The sequence below is a fragment of the Oncorhynchus nerka genome, linkage group LG26 (genome assembly GCF_034236695.1).
Source record: "Oncorhynchus nerka isolate Pitt River linkage group LG26, Oner_Uvic_2.0, whole genome shotgun sequence".
NCBI classification, from domain to species: domain Eukaryota; kingdom Metazoa; phylum Chordata; class Actinopteri; order Salmoniformes; family Salmonidae; genus Oncorhynchus; species Oncorhynchus nerka.
This window is the reverse complement of record NC_088421.1, coordinates 31,684,966-31,704,820: the sequence shown is the minus strand read 5'-3', so window position 1 is coordinate 31,704,820 and position 19,855 is coordinate 31,684,966. Positions and strand designations below refer to the sequence as shown.

The following is a 19,855-nucleotide window of genomic DNA, read 5'->3' as shown; positions in this document are numbered from 1 at the left end:
TCCGGCAGCGCTGAGAGGAGGAAGGCTCTGGCAGCGCTAAACAGGCGAGGCGCACTGAAGGCCTGGTGCTGGCACTGGTGGTACTGGGCCGAGAACATGTACAGGAAGCCTGGTGCGGGGAGCTGCCACCGGAGGACTGGTGTGTGGAGGTGGCACAGGATGGACCGGACCGTGAAGGCGTACTGGAGAGCTTGAGAGCAGGGCTAGCACAGGACGTGCAAGGCTAGGGAGGTGCACAGGAGGCCTAGTGCGTGAGGCTGGCACAATCTTCACCAGCCGACTAACACGCACCTCAGGACGAGTATGGAGCGCTGACCCAGGTGCCATCAAATCCCCGACACGCTCCGTCGGGCGAATTCCGTGCCTAAAGCACCAACACAGCAACTCCCTCATAACTCTCTCCTCCAATTTCCCCATTAACTCCTTCACAGTCTCTGCTTCGCTCACCTCCAACACCGGCTCTGGTTCTGGTCTCCTCCTTGGCTCCTCACGATAAACAGGGGGAGTTGGCTCAGGTCTGAACTCTGACTCTGCCACAATCTCCTGAGCCCCCCCAAGACATTTTTGGGGCTGACTCTCGGGCTTCCGTCCGCGTTGCCGTGCTTGTCTCTCCAACTCCATTCTCCTATAACCCTCTTCGCACTGATCCAGCGAATCCCAGGCGGGCTCTGGCACTCTCCCTGGGTCGACCGCCCACCTGTCTATTTCCTCCCAAGTCGTATACTCCAAACTTTGTTGCTCCTGCTACCGCTGCCTGTCACCACGCCGCTTGGTCCTGTTGTGGTGGGTGATTCTGTTACGGTTTTCTTGCGGTGAAGGAGAGTCGGACCAAAATGCAGCGTGGTATTCTTGATACATGTTTAATGACGATGAAAAAACGAACAATACAAAAACAACAAACGTAACGTGAAAACCTATACAGCCTATCTGGTGCAAACAAACACAGAGACAGGAACAATCACCCACGAAACACTCAAAGAATATGGCTGCCTAAATATGGTTCCCAATCAGAGACAACGATAAACACCTGCCTCTGATTGAGAACCACTCCAGACAGCCATAGACTATGCTAGAAAACCCCACTAAGCCACAATTCCAATACCTAACAAAACCCCAAGACAAAATACACCACAATAAACCCATGTCATACCCTGGGCTGACCAAAATAATAAAGAAAACACAAAATACTAAGACCAGGGCGTGACACACTGAGTGGCTCCTGTCATTGAGATGGGCCTGGGTGTAGTGGCACAGTAGAGCTGCTAACAGAGGACTAGGGGGTGTGTGACAGGACTGGACAGGCTGAGAATCGGGAGAGAGACAGTGCGGTAACGGGACACCGCTGCTGTTGCCCCAGGAGGGTTACCCCAAACCTCAGCGAGGAGAAGGGGGAAGAGAACTGTCTGGCCTCAGCAGGGTGACGAGAAGGGGACAGGGAAGAACTGTCTGGCCTGAGCAGGGTGACGAGAAGGGGAGAGGGAGAACTGTTTGGCCTCAGCAGGGTGACGAGAAGGGGCAAGAGAAGAACTGTTTGGCCTCAGCAAGGTGACGAGAAGGGGACAGGGAAGAACTGTTTGGCCTCAGCAGGGTGACGAGAAGGGGAGAGGGAGAACTGTCTGGCCTCAGCAGGGTGACGAGAAGGGGAGAGGGAGAACTGTCTGGCCTCAGCAGGGTGACGAGAAGGGGACAGGGAAGAACTGTTTGGCCTCAGCAGGGTGACGAGAAGGGGAGAGGGAGAACTGTTTGGCCTCAGCAGGGTGACGAGAAGGGGAGAGGGAGAACTGTCTGGCCTCAGCAGGGTGACGAGAAGGGGAGAGGGAGAACTGTCTGGCCTCAGCAGGGTGACGAGAAGGGGAGAGGGAGAACTGTTTGGCCTCAGCAGGGTGACGAGAAGGGGAGAGGGAAGAACTGTTTGGCCTCAGCAGGGTGACGAGAAGGGGAGAGGAAGAACTGTTTGGCCTCAGCAGGGTGACGAGAAGGGGAGAGGGAGAACTGTTTGGCCTCAGCAGGGTGACGAGAAGGGGAGAGGGAGAACTGTTTGGCCTCAGCAGGGTGACGAGAAGGGGAGAGGGAGAACTGTTTGGCCTCAGCAGGGTGACGAGAAGGGGAGAGGGAGAACTGTTTGGCCTCAGCAGGGTGACGAGAAGGGGAGGGAGAACTGTTTGGCCTCAGCAGGGTGACGAGAAGGGGAGAGGGAGAACTGTTTGGCCTCAGCAGGGTGACGAGAAGGGAGAGGGAGAACTGTTTGGCCTCAGCAGGGTGACGAAAAGGGGAGAGGGAGAACTGTTTGGCCTCAGCAGGGTGACGAGAAGGGGAGAGGGAGAACTGTTTGGCCTCAGCAGGGTGACGACAAGGGGAGAGGGAGAACTGTTTGGCCTCAGCAGGGTGACGAGAAGGGGAGAGGGAGAACTGTCTGGCCTCAGCAGGGTGACGAGAAGGGGAGAGGGAGAACTGTCTGGCCTCAGCAGGGTGACGAGAAGGGGACAGGGAAGAACTCGATTATTCACAGTGGGGAGTGTAGAAGGGTGCCCTGTGTGTGTACGTGTTGGTGTTTCTGTGTCTATGAGCGTTTCAGTGTGTGGATGCGTTTACTAGACCTAGACTTTGTGTCATTTGTTGTCACCAAATATCTGAGGAGCAGGACAGATTAGGGGTTTCCATGGGGTCGGGGGTTACGCCACCATCTATAACAGCCTTATGACCTCCCTACGTCAGTTCAACGTCAAGGAGCAGGGCTGTGAAGGGCCGGCGTGACGTCCTAATGACCTGGAGGTCAGAGGGAAACAACTCCTCTATACATGGAGCCTCTTTTAAAACTCTCACTGATGTGACCTCAGTGGAATGTCCCTTTGTGATTGGTTCAATGGGCAAACTTGACCTGGTGACCCCGAGACACCAATCTCACTACAAGGGAACATGCAATTGGGAAATACACATCAGACAGACACAAGACTCTTTCTATACGCTCCAAATCTCTCTCTCTCTCTCCACTCTTCTGCTCTCTTTATCTCTGAGGTGGACGTCACCGATGAGTGACACCAAATGTGGCATTAGCACAGAGGGCTGATGTACTGGGACAGAGAGATGTTTCTCTCGGTGTATCGCTGAAGATAATGACGCCAAATGCTTATAGTATGAAATAGATGCCTCTGCCTTTCTTTCATTTCCTTCCCTTGGTTAGTGTTGATTATCTTCACTTAAATATTTTCAGAACTCTGGTAATTGTCCTTGACCCCTTCTGTCACATACATACTGTTCTCCATTTAAAAGGGATTATGATATTTACATCCCAGTAAACATTTTCAGATGTTTCAGATTCAGCAACACTGACACACAAACAATGGAATATTACAACTAGGATAAAATCCTGCTTTTGACGACAGACTATTTAATGGTAGGACTGAAACGCAATTGTCACTACTACAATGTTTTGTGAAAACCCTTTCACATCTTCAACTGAGCTCCACTTCTGCTCCTCACTTTAATGGACATTTTATGTGGATTTTAAATAAATAAAAGGAGAATTCACAATACGATTATATTCAAACTTCAATAACCCCTGTATCGAGAGATTATTAGGAAAGGCGCAACCTCAAACCGACCATTCCACCACGGACCAAATCGGAAACGGAAACCCATTACTCTATTTGCCACCACAACATTGCTCTCATATCCTCCACTCCAAAACATCTGGAGCGAGTGACACGCACCGCTAGTCTGTCTGCGCGTGGGGAATGAGAGTCGGGATGGTTATTAGGCAGGAGGTGGAGAGATCCGCTAGTCTGTCTGCGCGTGGGGAATGAGAGTCGGGATGGTTATTAGGCAGGAGGTGGAGAGATCCGCTAGTCTGTCTGCGCGTGGGGAATGAGAGTCGGGATGGTTATTAGGCAGGAGGTGGAGAGATCCGCTAGTCTGTCTACGCGTGGGGAATGAGAGTCTACGCGTGGGGAATGAGAGTCGGGATGGTTATTAGGCAGGAGGTGGAGAGATCCGCTAGTCTGTCTACGCGTGGGGAATGAGAGTCGGGATGGTTATTAGGCAGGAGGTGGGCTAGTCTGTCTACTGCGTGGGGAATGAGAGTCGGGATGGTTATTAGGCCCCGCTAGTCTGTCTGAACAGCGCGTGGGGAATGAGAGTCGGGATGGTTATTAGGCGGGAGGTGGAGAGATCCGCTAGTCTGTCTACGCGTGGGGAATGAGAGTCGGGATGGTTATTAGGCGGGAGGTGGAGAGATCCGCTAGTCTGTCTGCGCGTGGGGAATGAGAGTCGGGATGGTTATTAGGCGGAGGTGGAGAGATACGCTAGTCTGTCTGCGCGTGGGGAATGAGAGTCGGGATGGTTATTAGGCGGGAGGTGGAGAGATAGATGTATTTTTTTAAAGAGCTCGGGAAATCAATCATGTCTTTGACACACACTGTAATCACAGATGATACCCTAGTTAGTGACTGGATACACTGAGAATAAGTGGACTCTCTAGTGTCACAGATATGAGGTTGGCTCACAACAATACTGAATATTACTCATTGGACATAGTAGCCGACACAAAGGTGATATTAAAAACATCTGTTTTTCAACTCATACACCAAGTTAAAACATAGGCTACATATACAGTATGCTGTGTAAACATGTAATGGTCCCAGTGTGTTTAGTCGTTTCCACCGATGACACCGCTTGGCATGGTGGTTCACTTCACAGCTCCAAAGAGGCTAAACTGAACAGCAATTAAGGGGAATGGTGTCTCCAATTCTTCATACAATCCCAACATTTCCACCAGATAATGGACATTCCAGTGGGTTAATTCAATTTCCTCCTCATAAAAGTAGACTTTATATCAGCGAGTTAGATTTCAATAGAAAAGGAAAATGGTTTGGAGATTTCTAATCAGAGGAAACTGATGGGGCTGGAAGATAAGACGACGGTATGAGCCGAACACAGATTGAATCAGAGTTTTCCATTGGGGGTTTAATAGTTGATTAAGACCACAAATATCTGTTGAATATCATCTGTGTCTTTTGTGATGAGGCAATACAGATGGCTCATGTAGAGGATGATGTCAGAATGTCCCCGTATTCAAATACACAAATACATATTCAATTAATTCATCCCAAAATTATAGGAAATGCTTAAAGTTTAAACAAGACATTTTTGGGCAAAAACATAACAGTATCAAGTCCCCCTCTCTCCTCTCACCCACTGACCTGCTGTTCGTATTTCTGTTTGAGCTCCTCCACTTGGTAGGAGAACTCCTTGGCCTGTTTCTCTCTTAGGGACTTGGAGCGGGTCAGATCCTCCTCCACCTTATCCATCTACAGGAGGGAGAGAAAGATCACTCTGTGATTCTCAATGACAATAGCAACATATGTTCCATGCTCAGAGAGAGCGAGAGAAATCTATGGAGAAAGTAATGAGAGGTTACTCAGTGACATCCTGGCACAGACAACTGTCCATTTACATAGAAAAGAAGAGATCTTTCCCAATGACTTATCTACAGACAGGTGAGAGAATGGCACTATGGCAATATGTTGTGATTCATTCTGTTATTATGTGAAAACATCCTTTGAACTGCAGCGACAGTTTCTGTTCCGCATGGTGCTGTGAGTCTTTATATTCTACACTCACAATAGGACAGACACGTTTCTTTAAACGGCATCCAGCGGAGTGAAAGCTTTTAACATGAGAAGTAATCCATTTAGACACAACCCTATCGATACAGTTTAACACCAACATAACACTCACAGAGAGAGAGAGAGAGAGAGAGAGAGAGAGAGAGAGAGAGAGAGAGAGACAGAGAGAGAGAGAGAAAGAGAGAGAGAGAGAGAGAGAGAGAGAGAGAGAGAGAGAGAGAGAGAGAAAGAGAGGACAGACAGAAAGACAGAGGACAGACAGAGGACAGACTAGATGCTTTCTTATATTCTTAAAGATAGGGCGAAATGGAGATAGAAAGAGATGTAAAGAGATGGATGAGAGAAAAAGAGAGAGGGGGAGGATGCAGAGAAGATTGATGCTCTCTCATGACTTTGATGTGAGACGAGGATAGAGAGAGATGGAAGATCGGGAGTCCAGGGGATCGCTGGGGAGAGGAGGAGGAGAGTAAAAGGAGGGATAAGGATAGGGGGAAGAGGAGGAGTGTGACTGCCCATGGTGCTGTCAGTTAGGCCCACTGTATGTCTATTTTATGATATTCCCACCCACACAATGTCAATAAGTTCCATGTTAAGGGCCTACAGTAACATACTAATTAGCACAGAACATCTCCACTGTTCACAATGTAACACGTGCTCTGTCAATGAAGCCCACACACACTCTGCCCAGAAGTGCTCACACTCTGTAGTTCTCTCTCACTTCGTTTACAGCTAAGTCTGCATCGATTAGTTATCTCTCAATAATCCACAGCCCACATTCTGCCAAGTGTTGAACAGCGGCCCAGTGAAATAGAACTCCATAGACTAATTGTGACTCCATCCACTCCATATATATACCACTTGGCCTACTCCACATTTACCACCCGACTCCATATATATACCACTTGATATACCACCCGGCCCACTCCATATATATACCACCTGGCCCACTCCACATATATACCACCTTGGCCCACTCCATCTAACCATCAATACCACCCGGCCCACTCCACCACCACTATCCACATATATACCACCCACTCCACATATATACCACCCGGCCCACTCCACATATATACCACCCGCCCACTCCACATATATACCACCCGGCCCACTCCACATATATACCACCCCCCCACCCATATATACCACCCTCCCACTCCACATATATACCACCCCCCACTCCATATATACCACCCACTCCACATATATACCACCCCACTCCATATATATACCACCCTGGCCCACTCCACATATATACCACTGGCCCACTCCACCACCCGGCCCACTCCACATATATACCACCCGGCCCACTCCACATATATACCACCCGGCCCACTCCACATATATACCACCCGGCCCACTCCATATATACCACCTGGCCCACTCCATATATATACCACCCGGCCCACCCACCAGCCCACTCCACATATATACCACCCGGCCCACTCCACATATATACCACCCGGCCCACTCCACATATACCACCCGGCCCACCCACTCCACATATATACCACCCGGCCCACCACTCCCACTCCACATATATACCACCCGGCCCACTCCACATATATACCACCCGGCCCACTCCACATATATACCACCCGGCCCACTCACATATATACCACCCGGCCCACTCCATATATACCACCCCCACTCACATATATACCACCCTGCCCACTCCACATATATACCACCTGGCCCACTCCACATATATACCACCCCACTCCACATATATACACCCTGGCCCACTCCATATATACCACCTGGCCCACTCCATATATATACCACCCGGCCCACTCCACATATATACCACCCGGCCCACTCCACATATATACCACCTCCACATATATACCACCCACTCCCACTCCACATATATACCACCCGGCCCACTCCACATATATACCACCCGGCCCACTCCACATATATACCACCCCACTCCACATATATACCACCCTGCCCACTATACCACATATATACCACCCACTCCACATATATACCACCCGGCCCACTCCATATATATACCACCCTGCCCACTCCACATATATACCACCCGGCCCACTCCACATATACCACCACATATATACCACCCGGCCCACTCCACATATATACCACCCGGCCCACTCCACATATATACCACCCGGCCCACATCCACCCGCCCACTCCATATATACCACCCCACTCCACATATATACCACCGGCCCACTCCACATATATACCACCCGGCCCACTCCACATATATACCACCCCCACTCCACATATATACCACCCGGCCCACTCCACATCCATATATATACCACCCGCCCACTCCACATATATACCACCCGGCCCACTCCACATATATACCACCCGGCCCACTCCACATATATACCACCTCCACATATATACCACCCGCCCACTCCACATATATACCACCCCCGTCCATATATATACCACCGGCCCACTCCACATATATACCACCCACCGTCCACATTGTACCACCCGGAAATATATACCACTTGAGACATATATACCACCCGGACTCGAAATGCAGCATGGTGGTTACTCATGTCTTTAATGAATATACCACCTGAAATATATACCACCCGATACATGAAATAACTTACAAATACAAAATAACAAATGGAACGTGAAACCTAATTACAGCCTATCTGGTGAAACTACACAGAGACAGGAACAATCACCCCACGAAATACAAAGTGAAACCCAGGCTACCTAAATACGGTTCCCAATCCACCTGAGACAATATATACCACCTGACTCCACATATATACCACCCGCCCACTCCAATCACCTGACTCTGATTGAGAACCGCCTCACATATATACCACCCGGCCCACTCAAGCCTATACAACACCCACTCCACTCCACCCGCCCACTCCACATATCCCAAATACTACAAACCCCAATACCACCCGAAAATACAATAACCCCATGTCACACCCTGGCCTAAACAAATAATTAAAGAAAACACAAAATACTAAGACCAAGGCGTGACAACCCGGCCCACTCCACATATATACCACCCGGCCCACTCCACACCCCTAACAAATACCACCCCCAATTACAGCCTATCTGGTGAAACCACTCCCACTCCACATATATACCACCCGGCCCACTCCACTCCACATATATACCACCCGGCCCACTCCACATATATACCACCAAATAATTAAAGGCCCACTCCACATATATACCACCCGGCCCACTCCACTCCACATATATACCACCCGGCCCACTCCACTCCACATATATACCACCCGGCCCACTCCACTCCACATATATACCACCCGGCCCACTCCACTCCACATATATACCACCCGGCCCACTCCACATATATATACTACCTGGCCCACACAGCACGCACGCACGCACGCACGCACGCACACACACACACACAGGTCAAAGTCAAGGGCTTTAGTGATAGAACTAAACACTGTAGGATTGTTAACTCAGGCCACTTTAAATTGTTCATTAAAATGATAAGAACTGTCTGTAAAAATCACACAGTGGGATTTCAATTTATGGGAACATAGAATCATTCTTTGCTTTTCTCATATTTTGCCACCTAGCACTCTGTGAAGATAATGCAGCTGATCACAAATAGAGGGCCCTAAAAGGAACATGTTTAAACCAGCTGTGAGAGAGAGGGAAAGACAGAGAGAGCATGAACGAGAGAGAGCAAGAAGGAGAGAGAAAGAGAGGGAGAGAATGAGAGACAGAAGAATCTGTGTGCAGCCAGCATGGCGCCCCTGTGCATCTGTGGCCAGGCTGTGTGTGTGTGTGTGTGTGTGTGTGTGTGTGTGTGTGTGTGTGTGTGTGTGTGTGTGTGTGTGTGTGTGTGTGTGTGTGTGTGTGTGTGTGTGTGTGTGTGTGAGTGAGACGGGCCTGCAGTCATCGGCATTGTCTTGGTTTGATCACTGTCTGTTTGTCATCCAGCCTCCACTCTCTGTGTTGACGAGATAGGAAAGAGAGGGGACAGGGGAAGTGTGTGAGAGGGCACACTAGGGTCAGAGACGATGGAAGAGATGTGCATGTGTCTATGTGTATGTAAACTAAACTCCTGGTCTAAAGCTGACGACCAAGGCCAGCGTGCTGGAGGAGGCCAGAATAAACAGCATCACCACTACTGGTCGTTAGAGCGTTGGGCCAGTAACTGAAAGGTTGATGGATCCAATCCCCGACCTGATAAATCTGTCGTTCTGCCCCTGAACAAGGCAGTTAACCCACTGTTCCTAGGCCGTCATTGTAAATAAGAATTTGTTCTAAACTGACTTGCCTAGTTAAATAAAGGTGAAATAAAATTAAAATAAATATATATATATTACAAACCCAACTCTAATTGGACAGGTTGTGTGATCCGGATGCCCAACTCACGCCTCCCGAAACAGATCATGTACTTCTAGTTGAAGGAAAGTCAGCGAGCCCTTGGCGGACAAAGGAAACACTACAAAGACAACATCAGAAATTATACATCCCTCCAACAACTGGAAGGACACAGCACTAAACAGACAACTGGAAGGACACTGTAATAAATAGACAACTGGAAGGACACTGCACTAAACCTACAACTGGAAGGACACTGCACTAAACAGACAACTGGTAGGACACTGCACTAAACCTACAACTGGAAGGACACTGCACTAAACAGACAACTGGAAGGACACTGCACTAAACCTACAACTGGAAGGACACTGCACTAAATAGACAACTGGAAGGACACTGCACTAAACCTACACCTGGAAGGACACTGCACTAAACCTACAACTGGAAGGCCACTGCAATAAACAGACAACTGGAAGGACACTGCACTAAACCTACAACTGGAAAGACACTGCACTAAACAGACAACTGGAAGGACACGGCACTAAACAGACAACTGGAAGGACACTGCACTAAACAGACAACTGGAAGGACACTGCACTAAACAGACAACTGGAAGGACACGGCACTAAACAGACAACTGAAAAGACACTGCACTAAACAGACAACTGGAAGGACACTGCACTAAACAGACAACTGGAAGGACACTGCACTAAACAGACAACTGGAAGGACACTGCACTAAACAGACAACTGGAAGGACACGGCACTAAACAGACATCTGGAAGGACACTGCAAAACGTCCCTTTTTCGGGACCCTGTCTTTCAAAGATAATTCGTAAAAATCCAAATAACTAAACAGATCTTTATTGTAAAGGGTTTAAACACTGTTTCCCATGCTTGTTCAATGAACCATAAACAATTAATGAACATGCACCTGTGGAACGGTCGTTAAGACACTAACAGCTTACAGACGGTAGGCAATTAAGGTCACAGTTACAAAAACTCAGGACTATGGGCACAAACCCACTGTCGCTGGACCAGATAGGACTGGCAAAAAGTGCTCTTCACTAACGAGTCGCGGTTTTGTCTCACCAGGGGTGATGGTCGGATTTGCGTTTATCGTCAAAGGAATGAGCGTTACACCGAGGCCTGTACTCTGGAGCGGGATCGATTTGGAGGTGGAGGGTCCGTCATGGTCTGGGGCGGTGTGTCACAGCATCATCGGACTGAGCTTGTTGTCATTGCAGGCAATCTCAACGCTGTGCGTTACAGGGAAGACATCCTCCTCCCTTATGTGGTACCCCTCCTGCAGGCTCATCCAGAATGACAATGCCACCAGTCATACTGCTCATTCTGTGTGTGATTTCCTGCAAGACAGGAATGTCAGTGTTCTGCCATGGCCAGCGAAGAGCCCGGATCTCAATCCCATTTACCAGGTCTGGGACCTGTTGGATGGCTAGGGCCATTCCCCCCCGAAATGTCCGGGAACTTGCATGTGCCTTGGTGGAAGAGTGAGGTAACATCTCACATCAAGAGTTGGCAAATCTGGTGCAGTCCATGAGGAGGAGATGCACTGCAGTACTTAATGCAGCTGATGGCCACACCAGATACTGTTACTTTTGAACCCCCTTTGTTCAGGGACACATTATTCCATTTCTGTTAGCCACATGTCTGTAGAACTTGTTCAGTTTATGTCTCAGTTGTTGAATCTTGTTATGTTCATACAAATATTTACACATGTTAAGTTTGCTGAAAATAAACGCAGTTGACAGTGAGAGGATGTTTCTTTTTTTGCTGAGTTTAGTAGTATCAGTATTTTACCTGTAGTTTCATGTAGTATTATCAGTATGTTACTTGTAGTTTCATGTAGTATTATCAGTATGTTTCATGTAGTATTATCAGTATGTTACCGGTAGTTTCATGTAGTATTATCAGCATGTTACCTGTAGTTTCATGTAGTATTATCAGTATGTTACCTGTAGTTTCATGTAGTATTATCAGCATGTTACCTGTAGTTTCATGTAGTATTATCAGCATGTTACCTGTAGTTTCATGTAGTATTATCAGCATGTTACCTGTAGTTTCATGTAGTATTATCAGCATGTTACCTGTAGTTTCATGTAGTATTATCAGTATGTTACCTGTAGTTTCATGTAGTATTATCAGCATGTTACCTGTAGTTTCATGTAGTATTATCAGCATGTTACCTGTAGTTTCATGTAGTATTATCAGTATGTTACCTGTAGTTTCATGTAGTATTATCAATATGTTACCTGTAGTTTCATGTAGTATTATCAGCATGTTACCTGTAGTTTCATGTAGTATTATCAATATGTTACCTGTAGTTTCATGTAGTATTATCAGCATGTTACCTGTAGTTTCATGTAGTATTATCAGTATGTTACCTGTTATTTCATGTAGCATTATCAGCATGTTACCTGTAGTTTCATGTTAGCGTAGGTCTTCTCTGAGCTGATCTCTACTTGCTTCTTAAAGTGTTCCAGAGCATTCTCTGCCTGCTGGGTCTGCTGCCGCTGACACTCCCTCTCACGTCCCAGCTGCTCCTCCTTCTCCCTGAAACACATACACACATTAACACATACACAAGCAGACCACAATAGTCCCTGTGCCCAAGGAAGCGAAGGTAACCTGCCTAAATGATTACGTAAGTATGCTCTCTCTAATTCTCTCTTTCTTTCTTTCTTTCTTTCTTTCTCTCAGAGGACCTGAGCCCTAGAACCATGCCTCAGGACTACCTGGCGTGAAGACTCCTTGCTGTCCCCAGTCCACCTGGCCATGCTGCTGCTCCAGTTTCAACTGTTCTGCCTGCGGCTATGGAATCCTGACCTGTTCACTGGACGTGCTACCTGTCCCAGACCTGCTGTTTTCAACTCTCTAGAAACAGCAGGAGCTGTAGAGATACTCTTAATGATCGGCTATGAAAAGCCAACTGACATCTACTCCTGAGGTGCTGACTTGTTGCACCATTGACAACGACTGTGACTTTTATTATTTGACCCTGCTGGTCATTTATGAACATTGGAACATCTTGGCCATGTTCTGTTATAATCACCACCTGGCACAGCCAGAAGAGGACTGGCCACCCCTCATAGCCTGGTTCCTCTCTAGGTTTCTTCCTAGGTTTTGGCCTTTCTATGGAGTTTTTCCTAGCCACCGTGCTTCTACACCTGCATTGCTTGCTGTTTGGGGTTTTAGGCTGGGTTTCTGTACAGCACTTTGAGATATCAGCTGATGTAAGAAGGGCTATATAAATACATTTGATGTGATCACTGCCCCGTGGCACTCACGTCGGTAGCCATGAAGTGCTTTGAAAGGCTGGTCATGGCTCACATCAACAGCATCCTCCCAGATACCCTAGACCAACTCCAATTTGTATACCACCCCAACAGTTCCACAGATGACGCAATCTCAATCACACTCCACACTGCCCTTTCTCACCTGGACAAAAGGAACACCTATGTGAGAATGCTGTTCATTGACTACAGCTCAGCGTTCAACACCATAGTGCCCAAGAAGCTCATCACTAAGCTAAGGACTCTGGGACTAAACACCTCCCTCTGCAACTGGATCCTGGACTTCCTGACGGGCCGCCCTCAGGTGGTAAGAGTAGGCAACAACACGTCTGCCATGCTGATCTTTAACACTGGGGCCCCTCAGGGGTGTGTACTTAGTCCTCTCCTGTATTCCCTGGTCACCCACGACTGTGTGGCCAAACATGACTCCAACACCATCATTAAGCTTGCTGATGACACAACAGTGGTAGGCCTGATCACCGACATCGATGAGACGGCCTATAGGAAGGTCAGAGAACTGGCAGGACAACAACCTCCCCCTCAATGTGAGCAAGACAAAGGAGCTCATCACAGATTACAGGAAAAGGTGGACCGAACAGGCCCCCATTAACATTGACGGGGCTGTAATGGAGCGGGTCGAGAGTTTCAAGTTCCTTGGTGTCCACATCACCAACAAACTATCATGGTCCCAACATACCAAGACAGTTGTGAAGAGGGCACGACAAAACCTTTTCCCCCTCAGAAGACAGAAAGGATTTGGCATGGGTCCCCAGATTCTCAAAAGTTTCTAAAAGCTGCACCATCGAGAGCATCCTGACCGGTTGCATCACCGTCCAGGTATGGCAACTGCTCGGCATCTGACCGTAAGGCACTACAGAGGGTTGTGCGAACGGCCCAATACATCACTGGGGCCAAGCTTCCAGCCATCCATCCTATATAATAGGTGGTGTCAGAGGTAAGCTCATAAAATTGTCAGACTTTTTTCTCTGCTACCGCAAGACAAACGGTACCAGAGCCCCAAGTCTAGGACCAAAAGGCTCCTTAACAGCTTCTACCCCCAAGCCATAAGACTGCTGAACAATTCATAAAATCGCCACCGGACAATTTACATGACCCCCCACCCCTTTGTACACTCGCTGTTTGTTGGTTACCTATGCATAGTCACTTTGCCCCCACCAACATGTACAGATTACCTCAACTAGCCTGTACCCCAGTACACTGATTCGGTACCAGTGCCCCCTGTATATAGCCTCGTTATTTAAATTCTTATTGTGTTACTTTTTATTTTAGTCTACTTGGTAAATATTTTCTTAACTCTTCTTGAACTGCACTGTTGGTTAAGGGCTTGTAAGTAAACATTTCACGGTAAAGTCTACACTTGTTGTATTCGGCGCATGTGACAAATAATTTGATTTGATACATTAACACACATGCACACGCACACACACACACCCCCACAAATGACAAAAGAAAAAGTGATACATAAACATACAAGGAGTTATTTTCTCTGTAATATGATTGATTTTGTTCACCGTAAAACACTCTGCTGTCCATCACTTCTCAGTTCAAACCTTTAATGGTTGTGTAGCAGAAGTGATGGTTGGAGTGATAGCTCAGTACACAAGGGCTTTGTGTACGGGGGTGTGTGTGTGTCAACAATATAGGGAGTCCCAGCATAAAGAGCTGTCAGAGCAGAGGCCGTCTTCAAGTCAGGATCACGCTGAATGATACACCGCAGCTGTCAAACCTGCCTTCAGAACATGTCTAGTGTGTGTGTGTGTGTGTGTGTGTGTGTGTGTGTGTGTGTGTGTGTGTGTGACTGAGACGGGCCTGCAGTCATCGGCATTGTCTTGATTTGATCACTGTCTGTTTGTCATCCAGCCTCCACTCTCTGTGTTGACGAGATAGGAAAGAGAGGGGACAGGGGAAGTGTGTGAGAGGGCACACTAGGGTCAGAGACGATGGAAGAGATGTGCATGTGTCTATGTAGTGCAGTGTGTAGGGAACAGGGTGTCATTGGTCTAAAAGTGTAGTGTGTAGGGAACAGGGTGTCATTGGTCTAAAGTAGTGCAGTGTGTAGGGAACAGGGTGTCATTGGTCTAAAGTAGTGTAGTGTGTAGGGAACAGGGTGTCATTGGTCTAAAGTAGTGTAGTGTGTAGGGAACAGGGTGTCATTGGTCTAAAGTAGTGCAGTGTGTAGGGAACAGGGTGTCATTGGTCTAAAGTAGTGTAGTGTGTAGGGAACAGGGTATCATTGGTCTAAAGTAGTGTAGTGTGTAGGGAACAGGGTGTCATTGGTCTAAAGTAGTGCAGTGTGTAGGGAACAGGGTGTCATTGGTCTAAAGTAGTGTAGTGTGTAGGGAACAGGGTATCATTGGTCTAAAGTAGTGCAGTGTGTAGGGAACAGGGTGTCATTGGTCTAAAGTAGTGAAGTGTGTAGGGAACAGGGTGCCATTGGTCTAAAGTAGTGTAGTGTGTAGGGAACAGGGTGCCATTGGTCTAAAGTAGTGTAGTGTGCAGGGAACAGGGTATCATTGGTCTAAAGTAGTGCAGTGTGTAGGGAACAGGGTATCATTGGTCTAAAGTAGTGCAGTGTGTAGGGAACAGGGTGCCATTGGGACAAGGACTATGTCTAATGCTCAGAGTGAAGATGAGTCATTGGTCACTGCCAGACACCCACACAAGTGTGTGTAGATGTGTGTCTTGTAATGTTTTGGGAAAAGAACAGACAGAAAAGGAGAACCATTATTTCTTCCCTCACCACTGCCTTCCTAATGTACCGCACCACCAGACAGTAAGATAATAATAACAACAACAACAACGGGGGAAAAGGAGGCAACAAAAAAAGAAAGAAAATAGTAAAAGAAGACATTTTTTCCTCCTCTTTATAGCGTTCCTCTGTCTCTTTGTAATTTTGGTCTCTCTCATGTCGGACATCAAAGATGGCAGAAATGGTTTTTCCCCGCCGTTGTGTACTCTGTAATTATTAATCAGGCAGGCAATATGACTGGCTTCAGGGTGCTGTGCAAAGCAGCCAGACACAAAAGGACGTGAAGTCAAGTCGCGCTGAAAAGACGGGAGGAAAAGAGAGAGGTAAACACTGAGAAGGAAAGGATGTGACAGAAATAGCAGGATTAACGTCTTCAAAACTTTCAAATAAAGAGGAAGACAGAAGTTGGGTGTGTTGTGAGCATGAGAAGAGTGTTGTCACTCCGAGCCTGTTTGTTTGTGTGACTGTGAGTGTGTGCGTATGAAAGTGTGCGTGTGTGTGTGTAATAAGCATGTATTTAACACTTGACATTTGTATATAGATGAACGCATGAGGCCATCTGAGGAAGTGAGTGTGACCATATGTGTGTGTGTGTGTGTAAATGTGTAAATATCTGGGAGTGTGTGAGACAGGGAGCAGCAGTCAGTCAGTCACCATCAATCACAGAGAAAGGGGTGAGATGAGAGGGCAGAGAGAAGATGGAGGGAGGCCTGGCGGAGAGAAGGAGAAGGAGGAGAAGAAAGAGGCGGATGCCAGCTCCTCGGTGGCCCACGGCTTTAAATGGCTTCTGGTCAGAGAAGTGGAAGGAGAGAGGAATCAAATTAGAGATGTGCCATCCTCTCATCCCGCCATCTTAAAGGGATAAAAAGAGGGGAAAAGAGAGGGAGAGGAAGAGGAAGAGTGTGAGTGTCTTAAGGATGACAGGGCTTCCTCCTAGCCACATGCCAGACAGGAGGCTCCAGGGCTCCCGTCTTTTTCCAGACCTCTGAAACCACATGACGCCTTGCCTCACACACACCCATACAAGTGCACATACACACATACTGTATGCCTCACACACACCCACACACGTGCACATACACACATACTGTATGCCTCACACACACCCATCCATGTGCACACACATACTGTATGCCTCACACACACCCATCCACGTGCACTCACATACTGTATGCCTCACACACACCCATCCACGTGCACATACATACTGTATGCCTCACACACACCCATACACATGCACACATACTGTATGCATCACATACACGGGCACATACACACATACTGTATGCATCACATATACCCATCCATGTGCACACACATACTGTATGCATCACATACACCCATACAAGTGCACATACACACATACTGTATGCCTCACACACACCCACACACGTGCACATACATACATACTGTATGCCTCACACACACCCATACACATGCACACATACTGTATGCCTCACATACACCCATACACGGGCATATACACACATACTGTATGCATCACATGCACCCATACACGGGCACATACACACATACTGTATGGCACATACACACATACTGTATGCATCACATGCACCCATACACGGGCACATACACACATACTGTATGCATCACATACACCACATACACACATACTGTATGCATCACATACACACATACTGTATGCATCACATACACACATACTGCATGCATCACATACACACATACTGTATGCATCACATACACACATACTGTATGCATCACATACACACATACTGTATGCATCACATACACACATACTGTATGCATCACATACACACATACATGCACACATACACACATACTGTGTGCATCACATACACAGCCATCATGGGACACAGCCAGTCAGGATAAACCAGTTACCATCCTTCTATTGAGGTTTGTCTTTTACTACAATGAAGCTGATTGAGAAAGAGAAGTCCTTTGTGATTACTGAAGAATGGTAGTATAGCATGCTGTCCAGGCCAGTCCAGGCCAACTCAATCAATGAGCTGTTTTGTACTTTAATCATCATGTGTGCACAGAATGTCCTCAATGTAATGTACTGCATGTGGGTGGAGTGTCTGACTGCAGGGTAGACAGACACACACAACACAAACATGTGGAATCTGTATATGGACACATCTGGTCTGGTCCAGCATATGCCAGGCAGTGTGTGTGTGTGTGCGTGTGTGTGTCTGAGCTCATGCAAACAGAATGATAACGAATCCACAGACACATCAAAGGCCCACCCTGAAAAAAGCGGGAGCATATAAAAGAGAGAAAATGCTAAACTGAAATATTCAACACCCTCAGAAGAAAAAATAAAACAGCATATTTGTTCATTCCTTTCCCAAGAGAGACAGATGGCAGTCGGAGAAGACCATCGAGCTTGGAGGCTTCAGAACTGACATGCAAATATGCCGAGCTATGAGACCAGAGAGAGAGAATACAGAGGAACTCATCTTGTGGTCCAAAAATCTGTCTGAGCTTTAAGAGAGAAAGAGGGGAGAAATGAGAACTGCAAGAGACCAGTAACTGACTATCTGAGAGGCCTGTATGCAGACAGCAGAGCAGGAGGGTAATGGTGATGGTGTGTGTGGATTAAGATACAGGCCTGTTGTTGGGCAGATCAGGCTAAAGGCCTGTGTGATATAGAGTTTGCCACTCCACCTCAGCCTCAGTGATAACTGTGAATAAAGGTGTGCCACAGGGATGACGTCCAACTCCCATTCTGTTTATTATGTATAAAAACAACTGTACAAGCCACAGTCCCAACTAGTCAATGGCCACTAGGGAACAAGATAACTTGCCATACATCCCGTCTTTGCTTCATTGCAGCGCCTATAGAAAGAGGAGGAGGCTATTGAGATGCCTATAACAGTCACTGGGGACCGCATGTAAATAGTTGCAGATGCAGCTCTATGGAGGAGCAGAGGGAGGAACAGCGGAGGGAGGAACAGCAGTGGGAGGAAGTGCATAAAGGGGGGATCCAGAGAGGAAAGCAGAGGTATTCCATATCTGGAGGGGATTCTCCCATCTCTGCTATGCATTTATACCACTTTGGATTCATATATCATTCATGAAGTTGCCATAGTATGCAAAATCATCCATGCACTAAACCCACGTGTCCAGATATTTACATAATGAGCATTACTTGGCTAAACTATTGTAATGAATGGCTAACAGCCCTGAAGGAAACAGAACCAAAATATTTTTTTTTACTGTTGAACCTTTATTTATACAGTGTAGTCTCATTGAAATCAATTATCTGCACCAAGTCTAGAACCAATAGGACCCTTAACAGGTTCTACCCCCAAGACATAAGACTGCTAAATAGTTAACCAATAACTACCCGGACTATCTGCACTGACCCTTTCTGACTAATCACATATGCTGCTGTTACTGTTTATTATCTATCCTGTTGCCTAGTCCCTTATCCCTACCTATATGTACATACACTGTACAGTGGGCTCCAAAAATACTGGCACCCCTGACTGGCAATGCACAAACAATACTTCAAAAAATACACTGCTCAAAAAAATAAAGGGAACACTAAAATAACACATCCTAGATCTGAATGAATGAAATATTCTTATTAAATACTTTTTCTTTGCATAGTTGAAAGTGCTGACAACAAAATAACATACAAATTATCAATGGAAATCAAATTTATCAACCCATGGAGGTCTGGATTTGGAGTCACACTCAAAATTAAAGTGGAAAACCACACTACAGGCTGATCCAACTTTGATGTAATGTCCTTAAAACAAGTCAAAATGAGGCTAAGTAGTGTGTGTGGCCTCCACGTGCCTGTGTGACCTCCCTACA

At 47.1% G+C, this 19,855-nt stretch overlaps 1 protein-coding gene across 1 annotated transcript in view; it reads right to left on the bottom strand.

Moving 5' to 3' along the window:
• cep112 (centrosomal protein 112) overlaps positions 1-19,855 on the bottom strand; it is a 154,931-nt gene that overhangs the window by 103,806 nt on the left and 31,270 nt on the right. The window contains exons 11-12 of the mRNA XM_065010955.1: positions 12,382-12,517; positions 5,199-5,306 (exon numbers count right to left, since the gene is read on the bottom strand). Coding sequence (XP_064867027.1) covers positions 5,199-5,306; positions 12,382-12,517 — 244 coding nt within the window. The remainder of the gene's footprint in view (positions 1-5,198; positions 5,307-12,381; positions 12,518-19,855) is intronic.